This window comes from Muntiacus reevesi, chromosome 1 (genome assembly GCF_963930625.1).
Source record: "Muntiacus reevesi chromosome 1, mMunRee1.1, whole genome shotgun sequence".
Lineage (NCBI taxonomy): Eukaryota > Metazoa > Chordata > Mammalia > Artiodactyla > Cervidae > Muntiacus > Muntiacus reevesi.
In genome coordinates this window covers 216962546-216986567 of record NC_089249.1, presented here as the reverse complement: position 1 = coordinate 216986567, position 24022 = coordinate 216962546, and the positions used below count along the sequence as shown (strand labels likewise).

The 24022-nt window shown below is 47.1% G+C and overlaps 1 protein-coding gene and 1 pseudogene across 4 annotated transcripts; one reads left to right on the top strand and one right to left on the bottom strand.

Annotated features, from left to right (window-relative positions):
- The first annotated feature begins 1146 nt into the window (after positions 1–1146).
- Positions 1147–3021, top strand: LOC136167287 (E3 ubiquitin-protein ligase RNF146-B pseudogene; annotated as a pseudogene).
- A 6031-nt stretch (positions 3022–9052) lies between these two features.
- B4GALT7 (beta-1,4-galactosyltransferase 7) lies at positions 9053–21556 on the bottom strand. 4 transcript variants are annotated; one of them, XM_065918308.1, is made up of 7 exons: positions 21393–21556; positions 19506–19661; positions 17462–17824; positions 15574–15817; positions 14417–14500; positions 14059–14163; positions 9053–13467 (listed from the first exon to the last, which is right to left on the bottom strand). In XM_065918308.1, exons 1-7 carry the CDS (start codon positions 21440–21442, stop codon positions 13312–13314), a joined length of 1158 nt encoding a protein of 385 aa, XP_065774380.1. In that variant the 5' UTR covers positions 21443–21556; the 3' UTR covers positions 9053–13311. The 4 variants fall into 4 exon arrangements, with proteins under 4 accessions (XP_065774380.1, XP_065774382.1, XP_065774381.1 ...); XM_065918309.1 differs by having other exon boundaries at positions 9055–13467; positions 15574–15799; positions 21393–21555; XM_065918310.1 differs by lacking the exon at positions 19506–19661 and having other exon boundaries at positions 9054–13467; positions 21393–21555.
- Between the last annotated feature and the right edge of the window lie 2466 nt (positions 21557–24022).

The following is a 24022-nucleotide window of genomic DNA, read 5'->3' as shown; positions in this document are numbered from 1 at the left end:
CTGTTAAATAAAACAAAACCTCTTTCTTTCCAATATCACAGCTTGGGGAGTCCACAACCAAACCTTATTTGTGGGTGAGGGGCCGTGGCTCAGGCAGATGCAGTAGCAGAGGCAGTTCTCAGTTCTGTCCGCCTGAACGGTAGGGCAGGATTCTGTCACTTATGGGGCAACTACTACATCGCTCATTTGTAACATCTTTATTTTTTTTTCCTTTGGGAATATTGTAGATTTATGGGAAAATTATAAAGATTATAGAAAGTTTCTATAGACCCCTTGCCCACCTCCCCCTAAGGTTAATATCTTACATAACCATGGTGCATTTATCAAAATTAAGTTGATGGCAGTAGTACAGCACTTGTAGCTAAATGCTATAGGCAAAGTTTGTGTCCCCCTCCTCCAAAATTCATATATTGAAATCCTAACCCCCAATGTGATGGTGCTAGGAGACTGTGGCCTTGGGGAGGTGATTAGGTCATGAGAGTGGAGCCCTGAATAATGGGATTAGTGCCCGTGTAAAAGAGGGCCCAGAGACTCTGACAAGTGAGGGCACAGCCAGAAGATAACAACCTATGAACCAGGAAGAGGGCCCTCACCAGAAAGCAAATCTGCTGGCACCTTGATCTTGATCTTTCCATCCTCTAGAACTGTGAGAAATAAATGTTTGTTGGTTAAGCTTTACTACATATTAAAGCTTTTGACTGCATGGATCACAGCAAACTGAAAAATTCTTAATGAGATGGTAATGCCAGACCACCTCACCTGTCTCCTGAGAAACTGTATGCAGGTCAAGAAGCAACAGTTAGAACTGGACATGGAACAATGGACTGGTTCAAAATTGGGAAAGGAGTACGTCAAGACTGTATATTGTCACCCTGCTTATTTAACTTATATGCAGAGTACATCATGTGAAGTACCAGGCTGGATGAATCCCAAGCTAGAATCAAGCTTGCCAAGAGAAATATCGACAACCTCAGATATGCAGATGATACCACCGTAATGGCAGAAAGTGAAGAGGAACTAAAGAGCCTCTTGATGAAAGTGAAAGAGGAGAGTGAAAAAGCTGGCTTAAAACTCAACATTCAAAAAATGAATATCCCGGCGCGCACGCGCGCGCGCTCGTGCCCGGCCGCTGCGGGCTCGGAGGCCGAAGAGAAAAGACGGCGAAGCGGCTTCAGCTGTGTCCACAGAGGATGATCCAGCAATGGAGGAGAAAATACTGCAAACTGGCTGATTACTCATGAAGATGAGATTTTATTTTCGTGGCAGGCATCTGAGGGGTCTATAATAGAAATGATGGCTGGCTGTGGAGAAATCGATCACTCTATAAACATGCTTCCTACGAACAGGAAAGCAAATGAACCCTGTCCTAATACTGCACCTTCTCTCACTGTCCCTGAATGTGCCATTTGTCTGCAGACATGTGTTCACCCAGTCAGTCTGCCTTGTAAGCATGTTTTCTGCTATCTATGTGTGAAGGGAGCTTCATGGCTTGGAAAGCGATGTGCCCTCTGTCGACAAGAAATTCCCGAAGACTTCCTTGATAAGCCAACCTTGTTGTCACCAGAAGAACTCAAAGCAGCAAGTAGAGGAAATGGTGAATATGCCTGGTATTATGAAGGAAGAAATGGGTGGTGGCAGTATGATGAGCACACTAGCAGAGAGCTGGAAGATGCTTTTTCCAAAGGTAAAAAGAGCACTTAAATGTTAATTGCCATGTTTCTGTATGTTGCCGATCTTGAAAATATGGTACAGTATAGGAGAAACGAACATGGACCTCGCAGGAAGATCAAGCGGGATATAATAGATATACCAAAGAAGGGAGTAGCCGGACTTAGGCTGGACTGTGATGCTAATACCGTAAACCTTGCGAGAGAGACCTCTGCTGATGGAGCGGACAGTGTACCGGCTCAGAGCAGAGCTTCTGTTCAGTCTTCTTCTGTGAGGGCCCTGACGTCAGTAGATGGTCAGCTAACAAGCCCCGCCACGCCATCCCCTGATGCAAGCACTTCTCTGGAAGACTCTTTTGCACATTTACAACTCAGTGGAGACAGCATAGCGGAAAGGAGTCATAGAGGGGAAGGAGAAGAAGAGCATGAATCGCCATCTTCAGGCAGGGTACCAGCACCAGACACTTCGATTGAAGAAACCGAATCCGATGCCAGTAGTGATGGTGAGGATGTATCTGCGCTTGTTGCACAACACTCCTTGACTCAACAGAGACTTTTGGTTCCTAATCCAAATCAGACAGTATCTGATCGGTCAGGAACTGATCGATCAGTGGCAGCAGGTGGAACAGTGAGTGTCAGATCTCAAAGGCCTGATGGACAGTGCACAGTAACGGAAGTTTAAATAAAAAAGTTTTTAGATCCATGCTCAAGATGAAAAGGGTTATCTGTAAATTTCTGCCCACGTAACATTATACTCATCCCTGGTAGTGCATTTTGGGAGTTGGGGTGGGAAGAGGTATGGGAAGGATAGACCTGTAATTAAAATGTCTAACACATCTCTGTTGAGAAATTTATTTAATATAAGAAACTTGGGTGTTAATAGTTGAGAGCTGTTTAGTAATAACCCAGTTTTCTTGAGGTCTGTTTATTTTATAGTTTTTTTTTTAAATACCTTCAGTTCTTTTGGCCAGCGTGTGTGTATTATCTGTGCATTAATGGTCCTTATCTGACTACTGCATTGGTTCCTATTTTTCTGCATGGATTGACATAAAACCATTACTAAAATTTGGCACCTACAAGAAGTCTGGTATCAGTATGAACAGAAAGCTTAACGTGAGAACAAATGTGAATTTGGGGTTTTAAAATAGAATAACAACTATTTAATAGTAAAGTTAACTGAAATGGAAATGTAAAGAAAACAGCTTATAACTTATGTTTCAGAATCTTGTCTGTTACACACTTCATGGCGTTCCCATAGGCTTTGCTGTCTAGTCCTTGTAGTTAGAGGTTTCTCTTGATCCACATTTTTTTTTTTTGATTACAGACTTTATAATTTAATAAATACTAGAATTTATCAGTCTGTCTCTTGTTTGAATCTGGAAGGGGATGGAAACATTTTGTGGCCAAAAGGTCACTAAAAAGATGGTGGTTTGAATTGGTGGTTGTATTCAGCTCACATGGTTACTTGCTCAGAAAAGTATGATTTCTTCATAGAGAATATTTAAACAGTCTCCAGGGAATTTTCATGGAATAATTATGTGTGGAAATAAACCTAAATCCTGTCTTAAATAACTTGATAGTAGAGGCTATGTATATACTGGGTTTTCCTTGCCAGTCTTCATTAATGGCTAGCACCAATATGAATTAAATGGTAGGTTTATTTCTAAACAGCATTAGTAGACACAAACTGACTCAACACAGAATGTTGTAGAATCTACAGCAAGGTTGGAAATGCTGGGTTAATTTGGTAATCCAGAATTTGATTCTGCAGAAAAGTAACATGAGTTTATCTTCTGTAGTTTCCTAAATCAAAACAGCAGGATTATGTTGATGAAGCATATGCAAGTTGTCTTTAGTACAATTTATCAAATGTGAATTGAATATTACAATAGTAAATATAGACTGTCATTACTTTAATAAAATTACCTTTTACCTCTTGTGATAAGATTAGGACTTAAAAAAAAAAATGAATATCCCATCACTTCATGGCAAATGGATAAGGAAACGATGGAAACAGTGACAGACTTTATTTTCTTGGGCTCCAAAATCACTGCAAATGGTGACTGCCACCATGAAATTAAAAGACGCTTGCTCCTTGGAAGAAAAGCCATGAGAAACCTAGACAGCATATTAAAAATCAGATACCCCTTTGCCAACAAAGTTCCGTCTAGTCAAAGCTATGGTTTTTCCAGTAGTGATGTACGGATGTGAGAGTTGGACCATAAAGAAGACTGAGTGCTGAAGAATTGATGCTTTTGAACTGTGGTGCTGGAGAAGATTCTTGAGAGTCCCTTGGACTGCAAGGAGATCAAACCAGTCAATCCTAAAGGACATTAACCCTGTATATTCACTGGAAGGACTGATGCTGAAGCTGAAACTCCAATACTTTGGCCACCTAATGGGAAGAGCCGACTGGCTGGAAAAGACCTTGATGCTGGGAAAGATTGAGGGCAGGAGGAGAAGAGGGCGAGAGAGGATGAGATGGTTGGATGGCATCACTGACTCAATGAACATGAGTTTGAGCAAACTCCAGGAGACAGTAAAGGACAGGGAAGCCCAGTGTGCTGCAGTCCGTGGGGTCACAAGAAGTTGGACGGAACTTAGTGACTGAACAACAACAAAAAATTATGATCTTTTTGTTATTGCAGGCCACATAGACTAAGATATTAAATTACAGAAAGAAATTGGGATTTCAAGTTTCTTATCTTTTAAATCTTATTTAATCAGGCAACAACTCTGGCCAAACTGAAGTTCAGAGACATTGTGACTGAAATAGGATGATACACAGCAAGTAAGTGGGGGAAGTTCAGGTTGCAATCCAGGTCTGTATGACTCTGAAATGTGTGTTCTTTCTAGATAATGCTGCCTCTTTGAAGGAGGAGAGGTCGGTGTGTCAGTCTAGATCCTTGGATAAGTGGACACTAAGAGATGATTAACTGCACAATTATTTTATTGGGGGAAATGCCTGAAATAGGGAGGGAGCCAGAAGAGGTAGGGAGAGTTGTCATATTTCCATGAAAGTCTGACCACAAGTGAGAAGGAGAGCGATGTTTGGGTGCCAAAAAAAGGGGTCCTTTCTGAGTGGAAGACTAGAGCAACCCACAGGAGGTGTGCTCTCAGTAAAGCATATGATAGATTTTAAGTGTGGCAGCTGGGGCCCTTAGTCAGTTAAGGACCCTGATAGTAGGAGTTTGAGCAAAGTGCAATATCATGGCTGCCAGAGTCAAAAATGCAGAGAAACTTTGTATTTCCTTTCAGGTCTGCTCAAGCAAGAGAGATTGCTGATGAGTAGGGTGAGGTCCAAGGAGGTGGACAAAGCACCTTGCCTTACTAGATCCACCAGTTCCCTGGCAGAGCTGGTAGCTCGGGAATCCCAAAGTGGCAGTTAATTTTATAGGTTGACCTGATCTAGGCCATAGGGAGCCCAGACATTCTGGTCAAACATCATTCTGGGTGTGTTTGTGAGAGTATTTTTAGATGAGATTAATATTTATATTGGTAGATTGATCAAGCGGGAGAAGGAAATGGCAACCTACTCCTGTTTTCTTGCCTGGAGAATTCCATGGACAGGGGGGCCTGGTGGGCTGCTGTCCATAGGGCCACACAGAGTCGAACACGACTAAAGCAACTTAGCATGCATGCATGCATTGGGGAAGGAAATGGCAACCCACTCCAGTATTCTTGCCTGGAGAATCCCAGGGAGAGAGGAGCCTGGTGGGCTGCTGTCTATGGGGTCACACAGAGTCGGACATGACTGAAGTGACTTAGCAGCAGTAGCAGCAGACTGATAAGCAGATTGCCCTCCCTAATATGGGTGAGCCGCATCCAATCAGTTGAAGGCCTGAATCTAACAGAAAGTTCTCCCCCTAGTAAGGGAGAATTCCTCTTGCTTGACTGCTTTTGAATTGGGACACCTGTTTTTCCTGCCTGCAAACTTGAACTTAAACACTGGCTCTTCCTGTGTCTTGAGCCTGCCAGTCTTTGGACTGGAACTCCAACACTGGCTTGCTGGTTCTCAGGCCTTGGAACTCAGAACAAAATAAAAACATCAGCTCTCCTGGGTCTCCAGCTTGCTGACTCACCCTTCAGATCTTGGGACTTGCCTGCCTCCAGAATTACATGAGTCAATTTCACATATATATAAGTAATATATCTCCTACTAGTTCTGTTTCTCTGGCTTAACCCAGACATTGCACCTGGTTATTACACCTGATATACTCAATGTCAGGGCTGACCACAGTGTCTCATATGGTTCCTTTTCCTCTTCTGCCATCAAACTCCACTACACACTTGAATTGCATGCTGGATGGAGAAAGTTTCCCAGAAGAGCATGGGAAGGTCCAGAAGAACAGTTCAATCCAGGGCTAAGCCTCCAACCTCCTTCTGGGTGCATAGGAGACCTGCTCTCTCACAGCCATGGCCTGAGGTGATGGGACTTGTGACGTGGCCTCAAGGAGTCCCTGCAGCTGGCAACTGGCTCTCTAGTGAAAGTATCAAACCCAACAGATACTCAAGAACAGACCCACCATCTCATCTCTACGGTTTGTGGATCCTGGGAGATTCTGCCATCTCAAACTTGCCTGGCTGCTATTCCTAAAGAGTCCATAACCTCCGGCAGGACTGGTACTGGCCCTGCTCCAGACCCAAAGTAACAAGATTTCTTCTCAAAGTGGAGTAGTCCTGTCCTGTAGCCCTTGGATGCTCTGCCAGTGTCCACAGGTTAGCCATTTCTGCTGGCCCCCAGTACTCCTTGCTTTGTGCCTTGTCTGAAGCTTCTGGGCTCTCCTGCTGCAGTTTATTCCTAGAAGCATCCTGTGCTTCATCCTGAAATTCTGGGACCAAACATCACCCATGTGAGTAATCCAATTAGATAGTCTCACTTAAATGGAGAAAAAAAATGATAGTCTCTCTTTTTTGACTTAGCCACTGTCCCGTCTATCCTCAGGCCAGGGAGGACCCCTCTGATTTGGAAGTACCTGCATTGAGGAAGCCCAGCATCCATACAGGACTACTGGAAAAACCATAACTTTGACTAGATGGACCTTTGTTGGCAAAGTGATGTCTCTGATTTTTAATATGCTGTCTAGGTTTCTCATGGCTTTTCTTCCAAGGAGCAAGCGTCTTTTAATTTCATGGCGGCAGTCACCATTTGCAGTGATTTTGGCGCTCAAGAAAATAAAATCTGTCACTGTTTCCATTGTTTCCTCATCTATTTGCCATGAAGTGATGGGATATTCATTTTTTGAATGTTGAGTTTTAAGCCAGCTTTTTCACTCTCCTCTTTCACTTTCATCAAGACTCTTTAGTTCCTCTTCACTTTCTGCCATTAGGGTGGTATCATCTGGATATCTGAGGTTGTTATTTCTCTTGGCAAGCTTGATTCCAGTTTGGGATTCATCCAGCCCAGCATTTCACATGATGTACTCTGTATATAAATTAAATAAGCAAGGTGACAATATACAGCCTTGACATACTCCTTTTCCAATTTTGAGCCACTCCATTGTTCCATGTCCAGTTCTAACTGTTGCTTTTTGTCCTGCAAACAGGTTTCTCAGGAGATAGGTAGGCTGGTCTAGTACTCCCATCTCTTATAGAACTTGAGGCTGGGTAATTATTTGTTGGGGGTGGGGTTGTCCTGTAGGATGTTGGACAACATTGATGGCCTCTTACCAACTACATGCCTATTATCATCTCAGTTGTGACAACCAAAAATGTCTTTAGATGCCAAACATCTCCTGCCCCAACCTGAAGCCTCTCTGTTTGAACTCTAGAGTCACAGGAGAACCTGGGCTGGAACTGAGGACTAGACAGGCAAGTAGAGGAAACCAGTAGGAGGAAAGCATGTGCTTTCAAAACTACCCCTGCTCAACTTCCATGAACCAAGGCTACTTAGACTTCAGCTTTTCAAAAGCTGCCTCCTCTTGGCTCCCCCCACATAGCTTTGTTTCCCCTTTTTTGAAAAAAAGGCTATTTTAAAGAACATTTTTAGATTTACAGAAAAATTGCAAAGATATTATTGCGTGCCCATCTACCTGCACCTATTATCAACAACTTTGATTAGTATGGTATGTTTATTACGCTGCAATTCCTGAACCAATACTAATACATTATTTTTAACTAAAACTATTTTTTTTAACTAAAACTATTTTATTCAGATTTGTTTTTATCTAATGTCCTTTTTCTGCTCCAACACCTCATTGAAGATACCATATTACATTTATAGTCATGTTTCTTAGGTTCCCCTTGGTTGTGACAGTTTCTCCAACTTTTCTTGTATGTGATGACCTCACAAATTTGAGAAGCACTGGTCAGGTGTTTTCTAAGATACACTGTATTGGAATTTGCTATTTTAAAAAAATTTTTTTATAAAATATATCAGCTATGTGTTGGTTACTTCTTTCTTCCTCTCTTTCTCTCTTACTTTCTTTTTGGCTGTGCTGGGTTTTTTCTGCTTTTTGTGGGCTTTCTCTAGTTGCGGCAAGCTCAGGGCTAGTCTCTAGTTGTGGTGTACGGGCTTCTCATTGCAGTGGCTTCTCTTGTTGTAGCGCACAGGTTCTAGAGTGATTGGGTTTCAGCAACTGTGCCACATGGGCCTAGTTGCTCTGTGGCATGTGGAATCTTACTGGACCAGGGATCAAACCTGTGTGCCCTGCATTGGCAAGCAGATTTCCAACTACTGGACAACCAGGGAAGTCCCGCTGATTTTCTTATGACTAGACTCGGATTATGGATTTGGGGAAGGAAGACCACTGACATAAAGTATCATTTTCCTTACAATATATCAAGGGTAATACTTGATAAGTGATCAAGATCACTTATCACTCTCAGTGGTGTCCTTGATCACCTGGCTGGGGTAGTGTTTGCCATGTTTTTCCATTCTAGAGTTATTCTCCCCCACACACACATTTCCACACTGGACTCTTTGGAAGGAAGTCACTATCAGCAGTTAACAGCTTAAAGAATGGGTAGTCATGCTCCCTTTCCTTGAGGGCACAACATCTACATAAGTTATCTTGAATAATTCTGCATAAGATGCTTCTCTCTTCTCCCATTTATCAGTATATTTATTTTACACATTGGGTCATAACTCCATATTCCTTTTATTTTTTTTTTTTTTGCTTCAGTTGTCCCAGTTTGTGCCATTGAGAGTCCTCTAAGTTGGCTCCTGTGTTCCTTTGACAATACCCTGAATTAAAAAAATTTTTTTTTTATTTTAGAATTTTTATGTGGATCATTTATGAAGTCTTTATTGAATTTGTTACAATATTGCTTCTGTTTTGTGTTTTGGTTTTTTGGCCATGAGGCATGTGGGTTCTTAGCTCCCTGATGAGGGATTGAACCTGCACCCCCTCCATTGGAAGGTGAAATCTTAACCATGGATCACCAGGGAAGCAACCACTCACCCCCATCAATTTTAAAAAAACATTTCCTTACTCTCTGGAACTAAAAGATGCTCCAGGCTCATCTTGTAGGTTTTCCACCCTAGCCTTTGACTCAACCATTTATCCGAGCAGTCGTGGTTCCTTTTCACTGGAGAATGAAACCGTGATGTGAGCACTAGTTGTGTGCTCATTTCTACTGGAGTGCCATTGCTTCCAGGTCTTCTCAGCTGACAGAACAAGGAAATTTACATGTGTGATACCTGTGTATACACAGACATCTATAAATATTTCTATGTATAATTTTAATGCAAATTCATACTGATTTATTCAATTCTAACCCATCATCACATGAATCATTCTAGCATTCTGCTCTTTGCTAAAAAATTCCTACTCCATAGTAAAACTGGCTCCCAACATCAATTTACTTAATTCTTCAACCCTAATTTGCAGAATTGTTATACCATACCCCAAACCCCCAGGGCTTCTCAGGTGGCACTAGTGGTAAAGAACCCACCCGACAATGCAGGAGACATAAGAGACACAGATTTGATCCCTGAGTTGGGAAGAGTCCCTGGAGGAAGGCATGGCAACCCACTCTCCAGTATTCTTGCCTGGAGAATCCCATGGACAGAGGAGCCTGGGGGGCTACAGTCCATAGGATCACAAAGAGTCAAGACATGACTGAAGCGACTTAGCAAGCGTACCATATCCCTATGGGAAACTACCAGAGGACCCTGCACACATGCACTTCTTGACTTTAGTCTTACAGATCGCGTATTTCCATTGTTACTCAGGTCAGCACCCTCTCCCCTATCCTCTTCAGTGAGGTTGTTTTGTAATGTAAGGCAGTTGGGATTTTCTTGCCATAGTGTGCATTCCTTCCTGCAATCCTCTTACCTCCTAAATTTTTTTAAAATTTGCACACATTAAGGCTTTTTTTTCCTATTGCGCCACAAAAGGGCTTGTAGGATCTTAGTTCCCCAATCGGAGATCATATCTATGCCCCCTGGAGTGGAAGCCCAGAGTCCTAACCACTGGACCACCAGGGAATTCTCTATATACCTTTTCTAGACTGGTTTCTTTCACTCAGTCACATTTATGGTTCTTCCATGTCTTTTTGTGACTTGGTAGCTCATTTCTTTTCAGTGCTGTGTAATACTCCATTGTATAAATGTGCCACTAGTTTTTTATCCATTCACATATTGAAGGAAATCTTGGGCACTTTTTGTACTTAGTGACTACAAATAAATCTGCCATAAAGCATTCACATGTAGGTTTTTGTGAGGACAGAACTTTTCAGTCAGTTGGGAGAGTACCTAGCAGTGGGCTCACTGAATCATATGGTAAGATTATGCTCAGCTTTGTATGAAGCTACCATACCATCTTCCAGAGTGAGCTTATCATTTTACATTTTCACCTGCAACAGTGAGAATGTTTCCCATTGCTCCACATCCTCACCAGCATTTGATAGTCGGTTTTTTGGGTTTTAGGCATTCTAACATGTAATGTCTCATTGTTTTTTTATTTTTTTTATTGCTGTTTTAAATTTGCAATTCCCTAGTGACAAATTATGTTGAGCATCTTTTCATATGCTTATTTTCCATTGTATATCTGTCGATGAAGTGTCTGTTCAGATCTTTTGCATTTTTCACTTGCGTTTTTCTTATCTTACTGTTGAATTTTAAAACTCATCGTATATTTCAGGTACAAGTCCTTTATCCGGTGTTTTACAACTTTTTTTCTAGTTTATGGCTTGTATTTTCATTCTCTTAACAGTTGCTTTCACAGAGCAGAAGTTTTAAGTTTTAATAGAAGTCTAACATCCACTGTTTCTTTCATGGGTCATATTTTTGGTATTGTATCTAAAAATTCACTGCCAAACCAAAATCACCTAGATTTTCTCCAGTTTTTTTCCTGCTCAGAAGATAGGTTCCAGGGATCCAAATCCCAAACTCCACTACTTACCAGCCTTGCGACCCTGGGCAAGTTTCTTACCTCTCTGTGCTCCACCATCCTCATATATAAAACAAGTTAACAAAACAGGGCCTAGCTCCTAGGTGAAGACCTATGTGAAATAACTCAGCGTACTAAATTTTGTATATGAGAATGCTCAACAAGTGCCGGCTGTCATTAGAATCACAGTGGTGAAGCACGTGCCAGGTGCTCCTATATCCTGGGATCACATCCTGGGTTCATATCATTCACATACTGACCAGCAAGACTGGGACATCAGTTCCACTCCAGAGGAGCTGCCAAGGTGCTGAGGAGGCGGAAGAGCTCTCTGCTTCTTCTCATTACTGACCACCTCTTAGCCTTCTCCCCCTCTCCCAGAAAGGTTTAGGGGAGGTCCAGGATGGGGAGTGAGGAGTGAGGGCTGAAGATTAGAGCTGCATCAGGCCTGGCCCGGGGTGCCTTCTGGTGTCTGCATCATGGAGGTGGTAGTGGTGGTCGTGAGTGTGGGAGTGCAGGGTTAGAGATGCAGCCAGCCCAGGTTGAGCTGGCTGATCCTGCTTTTCTCCTGCTCATCCCACCTGTCAGGGCAGGTGGAAAGCAAGGAGTCCCCTATCTTTTTTTGTCTTATCTGTCAGGTGAGTACAGAGCTGGGGGCACTGTCACCCCTACTCCCACCAACTCCAATCCAAAAGGCTTCGTGTTACACAAGTCCAAGATGACATAGTCAGGGTTGTCCAGGGGACCAGCATACAGAAAGTGCACCATTCCCCTCTCCTGGGCCTCAAGTCGAGAAAGTCCCTTGACTACCCTTGCACTGTCATCAAGGTCTGTTTGCCCTTCACTGTAGTAAGTAAAGCTGAATTGCTGGCTGAGGTCAATTTAGAATCCCAAGGACCCTCTCTTTTAAGTCTCAACGGTTACATGGAACCTGAAGTTCTTCACTCCCTCCACTCCTCTTTGCTTAAATCTCTTGGTTCATGCTCAGGCTGTACAGTGCACAACCCACACAACTGCACAAGATAACCCTAGGATCACCCTTGGAGGAGAAGCCTTTTTGGAGCAGAGATGCTGAATCTACCCACCTGTATTTGGAGACCTCAATCTTTCCTCTTGCACTTCAGGTGTCCTGTTTATTGTTAAACAAACTAACCTTAACTGGCCCCAGTCTCTTCCAACTTCTGCCCCAAATCTTTTGTAGTCAAATGCCTTGAAGGAGTAATTTACCTTTCAGGGTCCCTCATTTTCCTCTCATTGGCCCTAGGCTTCCCTCCAGATGGTTCCACCATCTCCCTTGGCTCCCCTCCCTCCCTCTCTGTTGCTTTTGATGACCATCACTAATCTCTCCTCACATTGTGGGAACACTCCAGGGATTCTCCTACTTCTCATCTTCCTCCCGCCTCAGGAACATGGTCCTCCCTTCCCAAGCCATGACCGAGTGAGTCTCCACAACGTAGCCTGACTACCCTCAGTCCAGTCTTGTGATCTACTTCTGTCCATTTTCGTGAGACAGGATGAAGCACCCCTGGGCTGAGGGAGGGAACAGGGACCTTGTGCCTTGGGCCTCTCTCCCACCTGAGCATCCTCTGGCCTCATCGTCCCCAGCCCTGCCCCAGCTCCTTGCCAGCTTTTGACTAAGAAAAATGTCTTCTTTTGCCCCATTCCCTTCCCCCTCAGCCACAGGATTGGCCTGCCATACTTTTTAAAAGTTTGAATTAGTTGCTATAATTTAAAAATTAACCAATTAAAAAAATTAACCAATTTCACTCAAGAATCCAGAATTCTAGTTTCTTTTGAAAACTCAGAAGACCTGGCAACACTAGGCCCATGCTCCTGCATGGTGACAACCAGCCAGAGCTGGGCTCAGCTGCTCCCTCCGTAGGGCTTGCACACTGGTCTCTGCAGTTTTAACCCTCCTGATGGCCCTGGCCACCCACATCAGCGACCTGGCTTCTGAACTGTATCTCGGCCTGAGGCAGTCCAAAGGGAGGAGCTTGCAGATCTCAGCACACAAAAGAGGGTAGGGCAGGGCAGGGCAAGCAGTAAGGCAGGGTGGAGAGTCCCAGTTGGGAGCCATGTCCCAGCCTCTCTCCATCACTGTTTATTGCTGGTAGCATCCCAGGCACCCTGTGTGTGTCCTGTCCTGGCTCAAGCCTGATTTTGGGTGCCAGGTTGCTGCAAACATGTGGCTGTCTGGCCACTGCTTCAGGCCACTCCATGTCCTATTGGAGCTGGGCCTGGGCCAAGGCTTTGTCCTGGGCTTGAGTAGCAGTGTGGCCTATAGGCACAAGCCCCCTTACTGTCCAGCCAACTCAGCTGAACGTGCACCATGGAGTGGCGGCCTTGTCACAGTCCAACAGGATGTTGAGCACAGTGCAGGGGGCCCCGCCCACAGACAGGGCTGTACGGGAATCCACGCGGTACTTCACAGTGCTCAGGCCTCCCTCCCGGTCCACCTTGAACTGCTCCTAAGAAGGAAGGGGGGAGAGAGCACGTGCTCAGGGTTTTGTAGGTGCCAGTTGTCCACTGATCCCCCATGATCTCGTCATCAGAGGTCCTATGATCCCCACAGAGGGGAAAGGGAAGCTGAGAGACAGAAAGTCTACTGCCCATGGCTCCACATCCCCATCAGCAGGAGAGCATGGGTTTTCTAGTTCAACTAATCTGGCTCTGAGAGAAGAGGCTATTGGAGAGATGCTGACTCCTGTGTCCCAGGTCTGCCTGGGATTCTGGCACCTTCGGCTGAGTCTTGTCCCCACCCCACCTGACACACATAGCCTAAGTGGCCTCTGATGTCTTGGCTGACCCACAAGGCCCAGGGGCCATGGCAGCCACCAGAAGAGGGTCCTGTGCCCAAGCAGCATGCCCACAATGACCTGGGCCAAGCAGGGGAGGATGGGGCCATGTGGGCACGATGAGAACTTGCTGAAAAGCCTGGGCCCGCTGGTTCCCTATATACCACATACCTACCCTGATCAAGGGACTGGCCAGCACCTGTCCACCCCTGATCAAGGGACCGACCAGCACCTGTCCGCTCTGATCAAGAGATCAGCCATCACCTGTTTTTGAGCCGCAATGCGCTTCTGGTCTCTCTTCCTCCAGGCTGGGTCGTGCAGGTGGCGGAATGTCTTGTACCCAGTTGTGATACCCGAAGGGCGGAAAAGCTAAGGAGGCCAAAGGAAGCTGGATCAGGCTGCCTCTCCTGGAGCCCTGGCCCTCACCACGAGGCGACAGCCCATAGGCAGGGGCCTGTATTTCCATTCTTTAAGAGAGGTGTGCTAGTCGGGGGCAGGGCTGGGATTGGAACCAGGGGTGCCATCTCCCAGCCCCAGGAACTTCATCTGAGGGCTGAGAGGAACCTCAAGACTGCCATGATGGCCGAGGAAGTGGCAGGTTGGGGGGTGGGGGGAGCATTACCTGGAGCCCAGCTCCTTTGATGCGCCGGTAGAACTCATCGTCTTCTCGGCCCCAGCCCCAGAAGCGGTTGGACATCCCGTTGCACTAACGCAAAGACAGGTAGTGTCATTTGCCCCATCCTCCCAGGGATGCTCTTTGGTCTTCTACTTGGTGGTCCCAAGTCCAAGTGGGGCCAGGACAGGCCCCCTTTCCTCCTCCTCCCTCAAAGCTATGAATGGACACTCAGATGCTTTTGGTTCTTACAACCTCTGTGGTACCAGTGGGGAACAGTCAGCATACCCCAGTTCCTCTGCCTGTTCTAATGGGGCCTTGGATTTGTGTGAGATGAACAGTTTCTCAAAAATCTCTGACTGTTGGGAGGGGACCTCTGAAGAGCTGATGATGGGCACAGTGCCAGCTCCTGCTCTATTTCTGCCTGGTGCCCTACTCCCATTTCTCCTGAGGGTCTCTCTGCCCTTGTCTCTTCCTCTGTACGGAAGAGAGAGACGGTGTCTGAAGTCAGATGGCAGACATTTATTTTTGCCATGACTTCAGGCTTCATTCACATTAAGCTGGCTTCAGCCGCAGATTGAACAGAGGAGCAAGAGATGGGGGTCTAAGCCACTCAGTTCTTCCCACCCCACCATCCCACTCCCACCCCTACCACAGTGATGGATTCAGGGATTAGCCATGACTCAAGGCAGGACAATCAAGAGCCAGCATGGAGCAGCTGTGGGACTGCTGTCTGGGCTGCTGGAAAAGGGAGCTCCATTTTCCACTGGACTTGGGCCTAGACAGATGCAGATTGCAGCGACAACCACTACATTGCATCCCAAATGTCTGAAAGTAAATCCAGTCTAGAGAAGGCAGAGCTGAGAGATGGAAAGTGAAATGGTGTTCTGATAAGCTGAGCAGACTTTTCCATTTTGAGAAGCAAAGAACAGGGCTTCTGAAGCTAGTTCATATGGAGGGGGTCTGTTACTGAGGCAGAAACCCTCCCTAACTAGCTTGCTTGGTCCTGCTCCTCTCTCATGCCTCTGGCTAGCCCTGGGCTCCCCTGCTGGCCCTAGGAAAGATACTGCATCTACTGGGCCCCAGAACTGCCACTCCTCTGGCCAAAGCCCCCATCCAGGTAGGTGTTGCCTGACTCTGAGCAGAGCAGGCATGCCAGGCCTCACCAGCTGGTAGTGCTGCTTGGAAAGCAGCAGGATGCCACCAACGTAGGTTTTGTAGTGGTAGAGTGGGTGGAGCTCCGGGGAGGCCACGTGGAAGGGCCCAGCCTCTGGGAAGCCATAGTCCAGTTCCTCATTGAGAGGGAGCAGGTCCACGTCGTGCATGGCAATGTAGTCTGTGCTGTTGCCGCTTTCCAGGAAGCCCACGTTGATGAGTGCTGCCCGGTTGAACCTGTGCAGGGCGCCAAAGCTGGGCATGGGGGCAGTGAGCTTGCTCTCCCCCAGCTTCTACGTGAGAGCCTGTCCTCCATGGCAACTGGCCCCAGTACTCATGCTGCCCTCCAGCCAGAGGCCAACTTCGCTACAGGGCTGCCCAGCTGCCCCTCCACTCATCTAACGAATGTTTACTGAGCACCTACTATGTCCCAGAAACTGTTCAGAGCACGTGAGAAATCAAAGCACTGCCCTCAAGGCACTGACATTTTAATAAGACAAAAAAGAAAACTTGAGTAAACATGCAACAAGCCAGTGACTGGTAAATGTTGAGAAGAATAGTAAAGCAATGTGAGAAGAATAAAACACGCTGGCAGGCAGGGGCTGTCCTTTTATAAGAGGTGGTCAAGGAGAGCCAGTATAACAGAGTGATATGTGAGCAGAAGCCTGAAGGCCTGAGGGAATGAGTCCTGTGGAAATCAGGGGAATGGGGCTCTGAGCAGAGGGGAAAATGACTCCCAAGGCTGGAGGCTGGAGCAGTCAGCAATGTGGTCAAGCAGAGTGAGCAAGGTTTTAGGGAATGAGGTCAGAGGGTGACAGGTCTCTGAAGGACATGGGCTTTGACCCTGGATGAGATGGTGAACCGCTGAAGGGCTACGAGTGAAGGCATCATGTGCAGTGGCTCAGTGTTTAATAGGCTCACTCTAGCTGGTATGATGAGAAGAGCCTGGAAGGTGAGGGGTGGAAGCAGGGAGACAGGTTAAGAGGCTGCTCTAGTAATTTAGGCATGAACTGATGATGCCTTAACTCAGGTAGCAGTGGGGATGACAGGAGGGCAGATGCCAGAGGCACTGTGCTGGTGGACTAGACGTGTTGTGTGAGGGAGCAGGAGTTGAGCCAGCACCTTCTGGTCTGAGCAGCTGGGAGTGTGGAGCTTCCATCTCCTAAAATGAGGAAGAGGGCAGGAGAAGCAGGTCGGGGTGGTTGGGAAATCAGGGATTCAGCTGTAGTCAAGTCAGGTCAGGAGAAAGTAGAGGTCAGGTCAGGAGGAAGGCAGAGAACACTGGGAGGATCGTGGACTAAAGGACCTGGCGGGTTCCAAGAACTGCTGGAGTGTGTTCCCCAGTGGGAGCAAGCTGGAGGAAAAGGAGGTGGGCTGTGCAATGCATGGATTGTGATCATGGAGGGGAGCAGTTTTTGGTGAGGGCAAGGATTTTAAGCTAATGCCAGATTTTGAACAACCTTAAAGCCATGCCCTTGACCCTTCTCTTTCCCTAATCCCTGCAGCTAATCCACCAGCAAGCCCTGTCTACACTTCCTCCACATTGCTTCTCTCCACCGTGTCTGCTACGATGTCAGTGAGGGCAACGCCTGCCCAACAGGTCTCTCGCTCCCCTTCTTGTCCTGGTATGGCCTAGTACACAAACAGCAGCCACAGGGACCTTTGTAAAATGGAAACCAGATCCAGTGCCTCCCCAGTCCCAAACTCTCCCCCCAAATTCCCATCACACCCAGTGAGAGGGGTCGAGCACCTCCCACCCTTCCGCTGCTGCCCAGGTGGCCTTTCACGGGCCTGGGCTACCTGGTACTGGACTGCGGTTGGGAAAGGGAGCAGGCAAGGGAGAGACCAGGGCGAGGTGAGGCACAGGTGAGCGGGTACCGGCCTGGAGGTGGTCCCTACCTGAAATGATCCACCTGGTTGAGCACGTAGATGTGGTGCTGGATCTTCTTCTTGCTCAGGAAGCGGTGCATGTGGGGCACAAAGACCAGGAGCTCCTCGAAGCGCTCTCGAAAGGGCACCAGCACTGCCAGGCGGTGGGGGCCCCACGACTCATCTTCTTCCCAGTGCTCACGAGGTGGCTCTGGCGGGCAGCCCCGGGATGGGCCTGGGGTCTCCTGTCCTTGTCCCCTGGCTGCCCAGGCTACGTCCCCAGAGCAGCTGAGCTGCAGCCAGAGCAGGGAGAGGAAGCCCAGTAAGAGACAGCCAACAAAGAGGTGGAAGACGGAACATTTCCGGGGGAGGCCACTGGGAATCAACCTGGACCTGGGACAAGAACAAGGAGTGGGTCAGAAGGGCAATGTGAGCCAAGGTCCTGTAACACACCCTTTTCTGGCTTCCCACAAGTAAGGCACATGTGACTGGTCAGCCCCAAGCGCTTGGGAATTAGTGCAGAAGCAACTTTAGTGCTTTTGTTTGTGCTGCTACCATGCATCAGAATCCTGCTTACAGTTCTAGGTTCAGCCTGAGTCACCCCACCTCCAGGAGGCCCTCCAAACACTTGCAGGTCTTGGAGCTGCCCCACCTGCTTGATGCTCTCTTACTTTTTGTGCCTGAGCCCAGATCAGACCAAGAGCTGCTCGAGGACAGGGAAGAGACTCCTTGTCCCTTGCACTTGCCCCTCCCCAAGACAACATTTCATGTCCAGAGCCGAAGGCAGAAGCCCACCTTAGAGACCCTACGCACTGCCTTCTACCTGTTCCCCTGCAGGTTCACCCTTATCAGAAAGCTTGGCTTCATCCTACTTCTCAGATCAGAAAGCTCCCACAAAGAGGGAAGCTGTCAGTGAAAAGACCACTGTTTACTTTGGGAAGAACAGATCTGTCCCCAAACCAATGTGAGGCCCAAACCAACAAAGGCAGTTCACAGAATGCATCTCAAAGCTTCAGTCCAGGGCAGCTCATGAGACAAAAGATGAGAAACAGAAGAGGGAAAGAAAGCTGAGGGCTGAGAAAAGCACCCAGGCACCTTTCAGAAGCTAGAAGACCAGCAGAATGTCTTACACTTTGGGGTAGTGCTGGGAAAAACAAAGAAATGGATGGAATTCATCTGGTTTCTTTGCTCCTCTCTCTGGAAGTTCCTGAGGGCAGTGAAAGAACTAAGGAATCCAAGAAAATCGCAGCTTCCTGTCTTCTGAAATAATCAGCAAAGCAATTTACTTTATAACCTCTGAGAATTATCAATTAGCTACCAGAACATATAGATTCTACCTCCTAAGTACCCTTCGTTCTTCCCTCACACACTGCCTATCTTTTAGTTCAAGTCTCACCTGGTCCTTGCCCTGTTCAGACCCCTTCAAATCTCATGGATGATCTTCCTGTTTACAAGATAATGGGCAAACTCTGTGATCTGACAGTCAAATCCCTCTGTAACCTGGCCCCATCTCCAGTTGCTCCCTGCCACTCACCCAGTGCTACACACTGAGCAATTCAGCTTCTCCACTCACCGTATTCCTTCCGGCTCTAGCCCTCACAGAGTCTGCTGCTTCTGCCTAAAATGGCTTTCCTTATTTCATCTGCCTGGAAGCACCCCATTGATCCTTCAAGGCCAAACTCCAATGCCATGGCCAGCACTGTCCCCCCTACTCCCACATACACAACAGACTGAGATACATACTCCCTCCTTTGTGTTCCTGGAGTACCTGGTACCGCCCTCCTTGAAGCAATTAAGAGTTCTGAAATCACCTGTGTCCCCGCCTGCCTTCTTCACAGGTAATCAGATTCACAGCTGTGTACTTAGCACCAGTCATACAGCAGAGGGCTTGCTAAGTGAGTTACAGGAAGGGATCAAGCATTCAGGGCATGCTTGTCACACACTAAAGTCAGACCAACTCGTCTCTCTCCAGAGGCACAACTGCCAACTGGAAGCAACCCTGAAGCCAGGCCCAGGTCCCACACACAGCAGAGAGGGAGTGTGGCAAGACAACCTTGCAGGACTTCTGACTTACCCCCCATTGTCATGTGGTGGGGGTTTCCGCTGGGGAGGAGCAGAGGCCAATCCTGCTATTGGCCTGGGAAGGCTGGAACCTCTATAGATTCTCCCTCTGGGCTCTTGCTGGGGGCAGGGTAGAGACCGGGGAGATGGACATGAGGAAATATCCCACCTTCGGGAGAAGAAGCAGTGACTGTTATCCAGGGGTGTGGCATGGATTGGGCCCTCCATGCACTTTCACCTTCTGTCCCCTCGGTCCTACTAGGATCACATTCCCACAGACACTCTCTTCCTGTGCTGCAAGGGCCCAAATCACTGAACAACTGAATTCAGAGCTGAATCCCAATTCCTCAGGACAGTGAACACTGACAATTGCTCCTGGTGACACCTGGTGGCAAGCTCCAGATCTGCAGTCTCAGCAGCTACCAGGCCCAGGGCACCCTGTTTCTGGCGGCGGGGAGGCAGAGCAGATGAGGTTTTGTCTCCTTCATCAATATGTGTCCAAGGCTAATAAGAGGGTGATTCAAACCCAGACAGGCTGCTTCCAGAGCCAACACTCTTAACTGCTCTCTCAGTATGCATCTGTTGCATGGATCTTTGTACCCCTGTGTCAAAAGCATGAAGTGATACCAATAAAGTTTTGTGGAATATGGCTGTCTTCCTAAAATTCTTAGGAAGAAATTAGGAAATGGAAATTCTCCATAACCTTTCCTTTCTTCCCTCGCACAAACCTTAGTGACAGGTTTGAATACTCAGCTGCTCTGATTACAGCACCTCCAAACTGCAAAAGTAACTGGAAGATAACTGGCACCTTCTCTGTGCCAAGCATAGTGTCAAGACTTCTATATATGTGTGATCTCCTTTATATCTTCATATAGACCTGCAGAATAGATATGATGATCCCTGTTTCAGAGATGGAAGAGCTGAGGAGGAAGGTTAAGTTGGCTCTGGTCACAAGGCTATTAAAGAGGATTCCGGTCCAGGCCTAAATCCACAGTCTAGGCTTTCTACTATATTCCTGTCTTCTTACTTCAACACCAAGTCTTAAAAATTCCCAAAGATAAAAGAGTTGTGCTCGCTATATAAAGTCTTTGGGCACCTTTGGGCAAACTTAACAGACATAGAGGGAAAGAGGTGTCATTCACCAGGTGTAGAGCCACTACCATGTGTTCTGAGAAGACTTGAGGGTACACCTCAAGACTGAAGTCTGGGCGTCCCTTCCAATCTTAATGGCCAAACAGCTCATCCCCATTCTGCTTTAGTGACAACCACTAACTGAGGTCTGGGTCAACCCCACACCTAACACACGGGGCAGGCCACATTCAAGTACAGCTGCACCGGAAATGAACTAATGCTAAGTCTGAGGAGAACTCAGTCCCAGTCAGGCAGTGGGCAGCAAGGCAAAGCACAGAGCTTCTGTCTGGTGTATTCTTCTGGGGGGCCAGCAAAGAATGGGGAAGCATAAGTGTAGGGTCTGAGTCTACAGGCATGTGATGGGGGAGGCAGAGGCCAGAGAAACGAAATACAGACCTTCTGAAACCTGGGACAGACAAAGAGATCCACTGAGAAATGTCAACGGACTCTAAGACCCGCATAAAAACTGAAGTCAATGGAAAAACACAGAGACTCATAACGAGAGAGACTCGCACAGAGGGACAGAAACTCACAAAGGGAAATCAAAGGAGAAATACAGACCTGCTGAGAGACGGAGACTGGTAGAACCAGAGACGCAGAGAGAAACAGAAACCCAAATACAGACAGAGACCCCCAAGGAGAAACACAGACCCTCAGAGAGCCCCGCAGAGACGGAGTCACAACGGCCTCGGGCTCCTAGATTCCTCGCGGTGGCCCGGAAAGAACTGGCACCCGGGAGGACGGGGACCGGGCCAGCCGCCGAGCTCACCTGCCGTCCTCCCAGGGCAGTTGCGCCGCTTTCCTCCGGGAGGGGAACATCGTTGGAGGAGGCGGCGGCACATGGGGACAGAGCTCCCAAGCCGGGCCAGCCCGGCCTCCCTGGCCTACGCGGCGCCTCCTCCTCCCGCCCTGCCTAAGCCCGTACGCCCCGCCCCTTGGTCCGTTGGATCCGTTGCTCCGTCGACGCCGTCTGCTCCCAGAAGCTGTGGTGTCAAAGGTTCCGCATCCGAAGGAAGACGTGAATGCGCAACCGCCTGAACTGGTAACCTTCCGGGGATCGTTGGAGGTCTCAAGAAGTTGAGGCCCCGGAGAGCGCTCAAGTCAACGGGCTGGGACTGGATTTAAACTCCAGACTTCCAAACCAGCGCCCTGGGATAATCTGCATCTTCCTCCTCTTCCCAAGGGAAGGCGGGGAACGCGTCTGAGTAGTCCTGCCGTCACCCCAAGTGCATTCTTTGTCCGCAACAAGCTTGGAGGTGGGCAGGGCCAAGCTCAAGGCTGTCTTGCGTTCAGCCTACTACCCCAAGTAGTAGTTTGGAGACTGGTATTAAAGACAGTTTGACTGGATTTGAAACCTGACTCTCCTAGTTTGGTTGTTTTGGGGGCAAGACTCAATCAGCTTATGTTTCCTCACCTGAGTATATAAATGGTTCCTGATATATATGATTGCTGTGAGGATTAAAGGGGAAATGCACACACTTGGTACAGTGATGGACACAATAATCAATGCTATATAAATGACAGCTGTCATCCAGGGGAGGAGTATTTCGTGGAGCTGAGTTGAGAACTGAAGAAGGGAGTAAAATTGATCTTCCCATATTGGCCTTGTCAACAGTGGGAACTTAGCCCCTGCCTGGGCCAGCTTTCCACCTAGGAAAAGAGAATGGGAAAGTTATTAGACTTGATCTCCTCTGTTCTTCCAGGCAAACGTTAAGGTTTCTAATAAATAGCTAATAACATCCATTGAGTTCTTACTATGTGCCAGTCATTTTTCCAAATTCTTTACTACTGCTATCTCTGTCTTTATGTGTATTGTACTTATGCCCTCTTTAACAAGTGAACTAAGGCATGAAGAGGTAGTTCAGAATATAAGACCTGATAGTTTGGTTGCACAGTCTATGATCTCAACTACTATTTCTGAGAGGACTTCCCTATGTGTAGGAAATTAATCATTCCCAGCAGCCCCTTTTCTCCCTTTAACCTAGCATACAACCCACTGGTCCCTTCCTTCTGAGCTCGCCCAGGTCACCATCAGTTCAGTTACTCGGTTGTGTCTGACTCTTTGCAACCCCATGAATCGCAGCACACCAGGCCTCCCTGTCCATCACAAACTCCCGGAGTTTACTCAAACTCATGCCCACCAAGTCGGTCATGCCATCCAGCCATCTCATCCTCTGTCCTCCCCTTCTCCTCCTGCTCCCAATCCCTCCCAGCATCAGGGTCTTTTCCAACGAGTCGACTCTTCACATGAGGTGGCTAAAGTATTGGAGTTTCAGCTTCAGCATCAGTCCTTCCAGTGACACCCAGGACTTATCTCCTTCAGGATGGACTGGTTGGATCTCCTTGAAGTCCAAGGGACTCTCAAGAGTCTTCTCCAACACCATAGTTCAAAAGCATCAACTCTTCGGTGCTCAGCTTTTTTCACAGTCCAACTCACATCCATACATGACCACTGGAAAAACCACAGCCTTGACCAGACCGGACCTTTGTTGGCAAAGTAATGTCTCTGCTTTTTAACATGCTATCTAGGTTGGTCATAACTTTCCTTCCAAGGAGTAAGCATCTTTTAATTTCATGGCTGCAATCACCATCTGCAGTGATTTTGGAGCCCAAAAAAATAAAGTCTGACACTGTTTCCACCGTCTCCCCATCTATTTCCCATGAGGTGATGGGACCAGATGCTATGGTCTTAGTTTTCTGAATGTTAAGTTTTAAGCCAACTTTTTCACTCTACTCTTTCACTTTCATCAAGAGGCTTTTTAGTTCCTCTTCTCTTTCTGCCATAAGGGTGGGGTGATCTGCATATCTGAAGTTAATGATATTTCTCCCAACAATCGTGATTCCAGTTTGTGCTTCTTCCAGCCCAGCGTTTCTCATGATGTACTCTCCATACAAGTTAAATAAGCAGGTTGACAATAAACAGCCTTGACCTACTCCTTTTCCTATTTGGAACTAGTCTGTTGTTCCATGTCCAGTTCTAACTGTTGCTTCCTGACCTGCATATAGGTTTCTCAAAAGGCAGGTCAGGTGGTCTGGTATTCCCATCTCTTTCAGAATTTTCCACAGTTTATTGTGATCCACACAGTCGAAGGCTTTGGCATAGTCAGTAAAGCAGAAATAGATGTTTTTCTGGAACTCTCTTGCTTTTTCAATGATCCAGCGGATATTGGCAATTTGATCTCTGGTTCCTCTGCCTTTTCTAAAACCAGCTTTAACATCTGGAAGTTCTCGGTTCACATACTGCTGAAGCCTGGCTAGGAGAATTTTGAGCATTACCTTACTAGCGTGTGAGATGAGTGCAATTGTGCGGTAGTTTGCACACTCTTTGGGATTGCCTTTCTTAGGGATTGGAATGAAAACTGACCTTTTCAAGTCCTGTGGCCACTGCTGAGTTTTCCA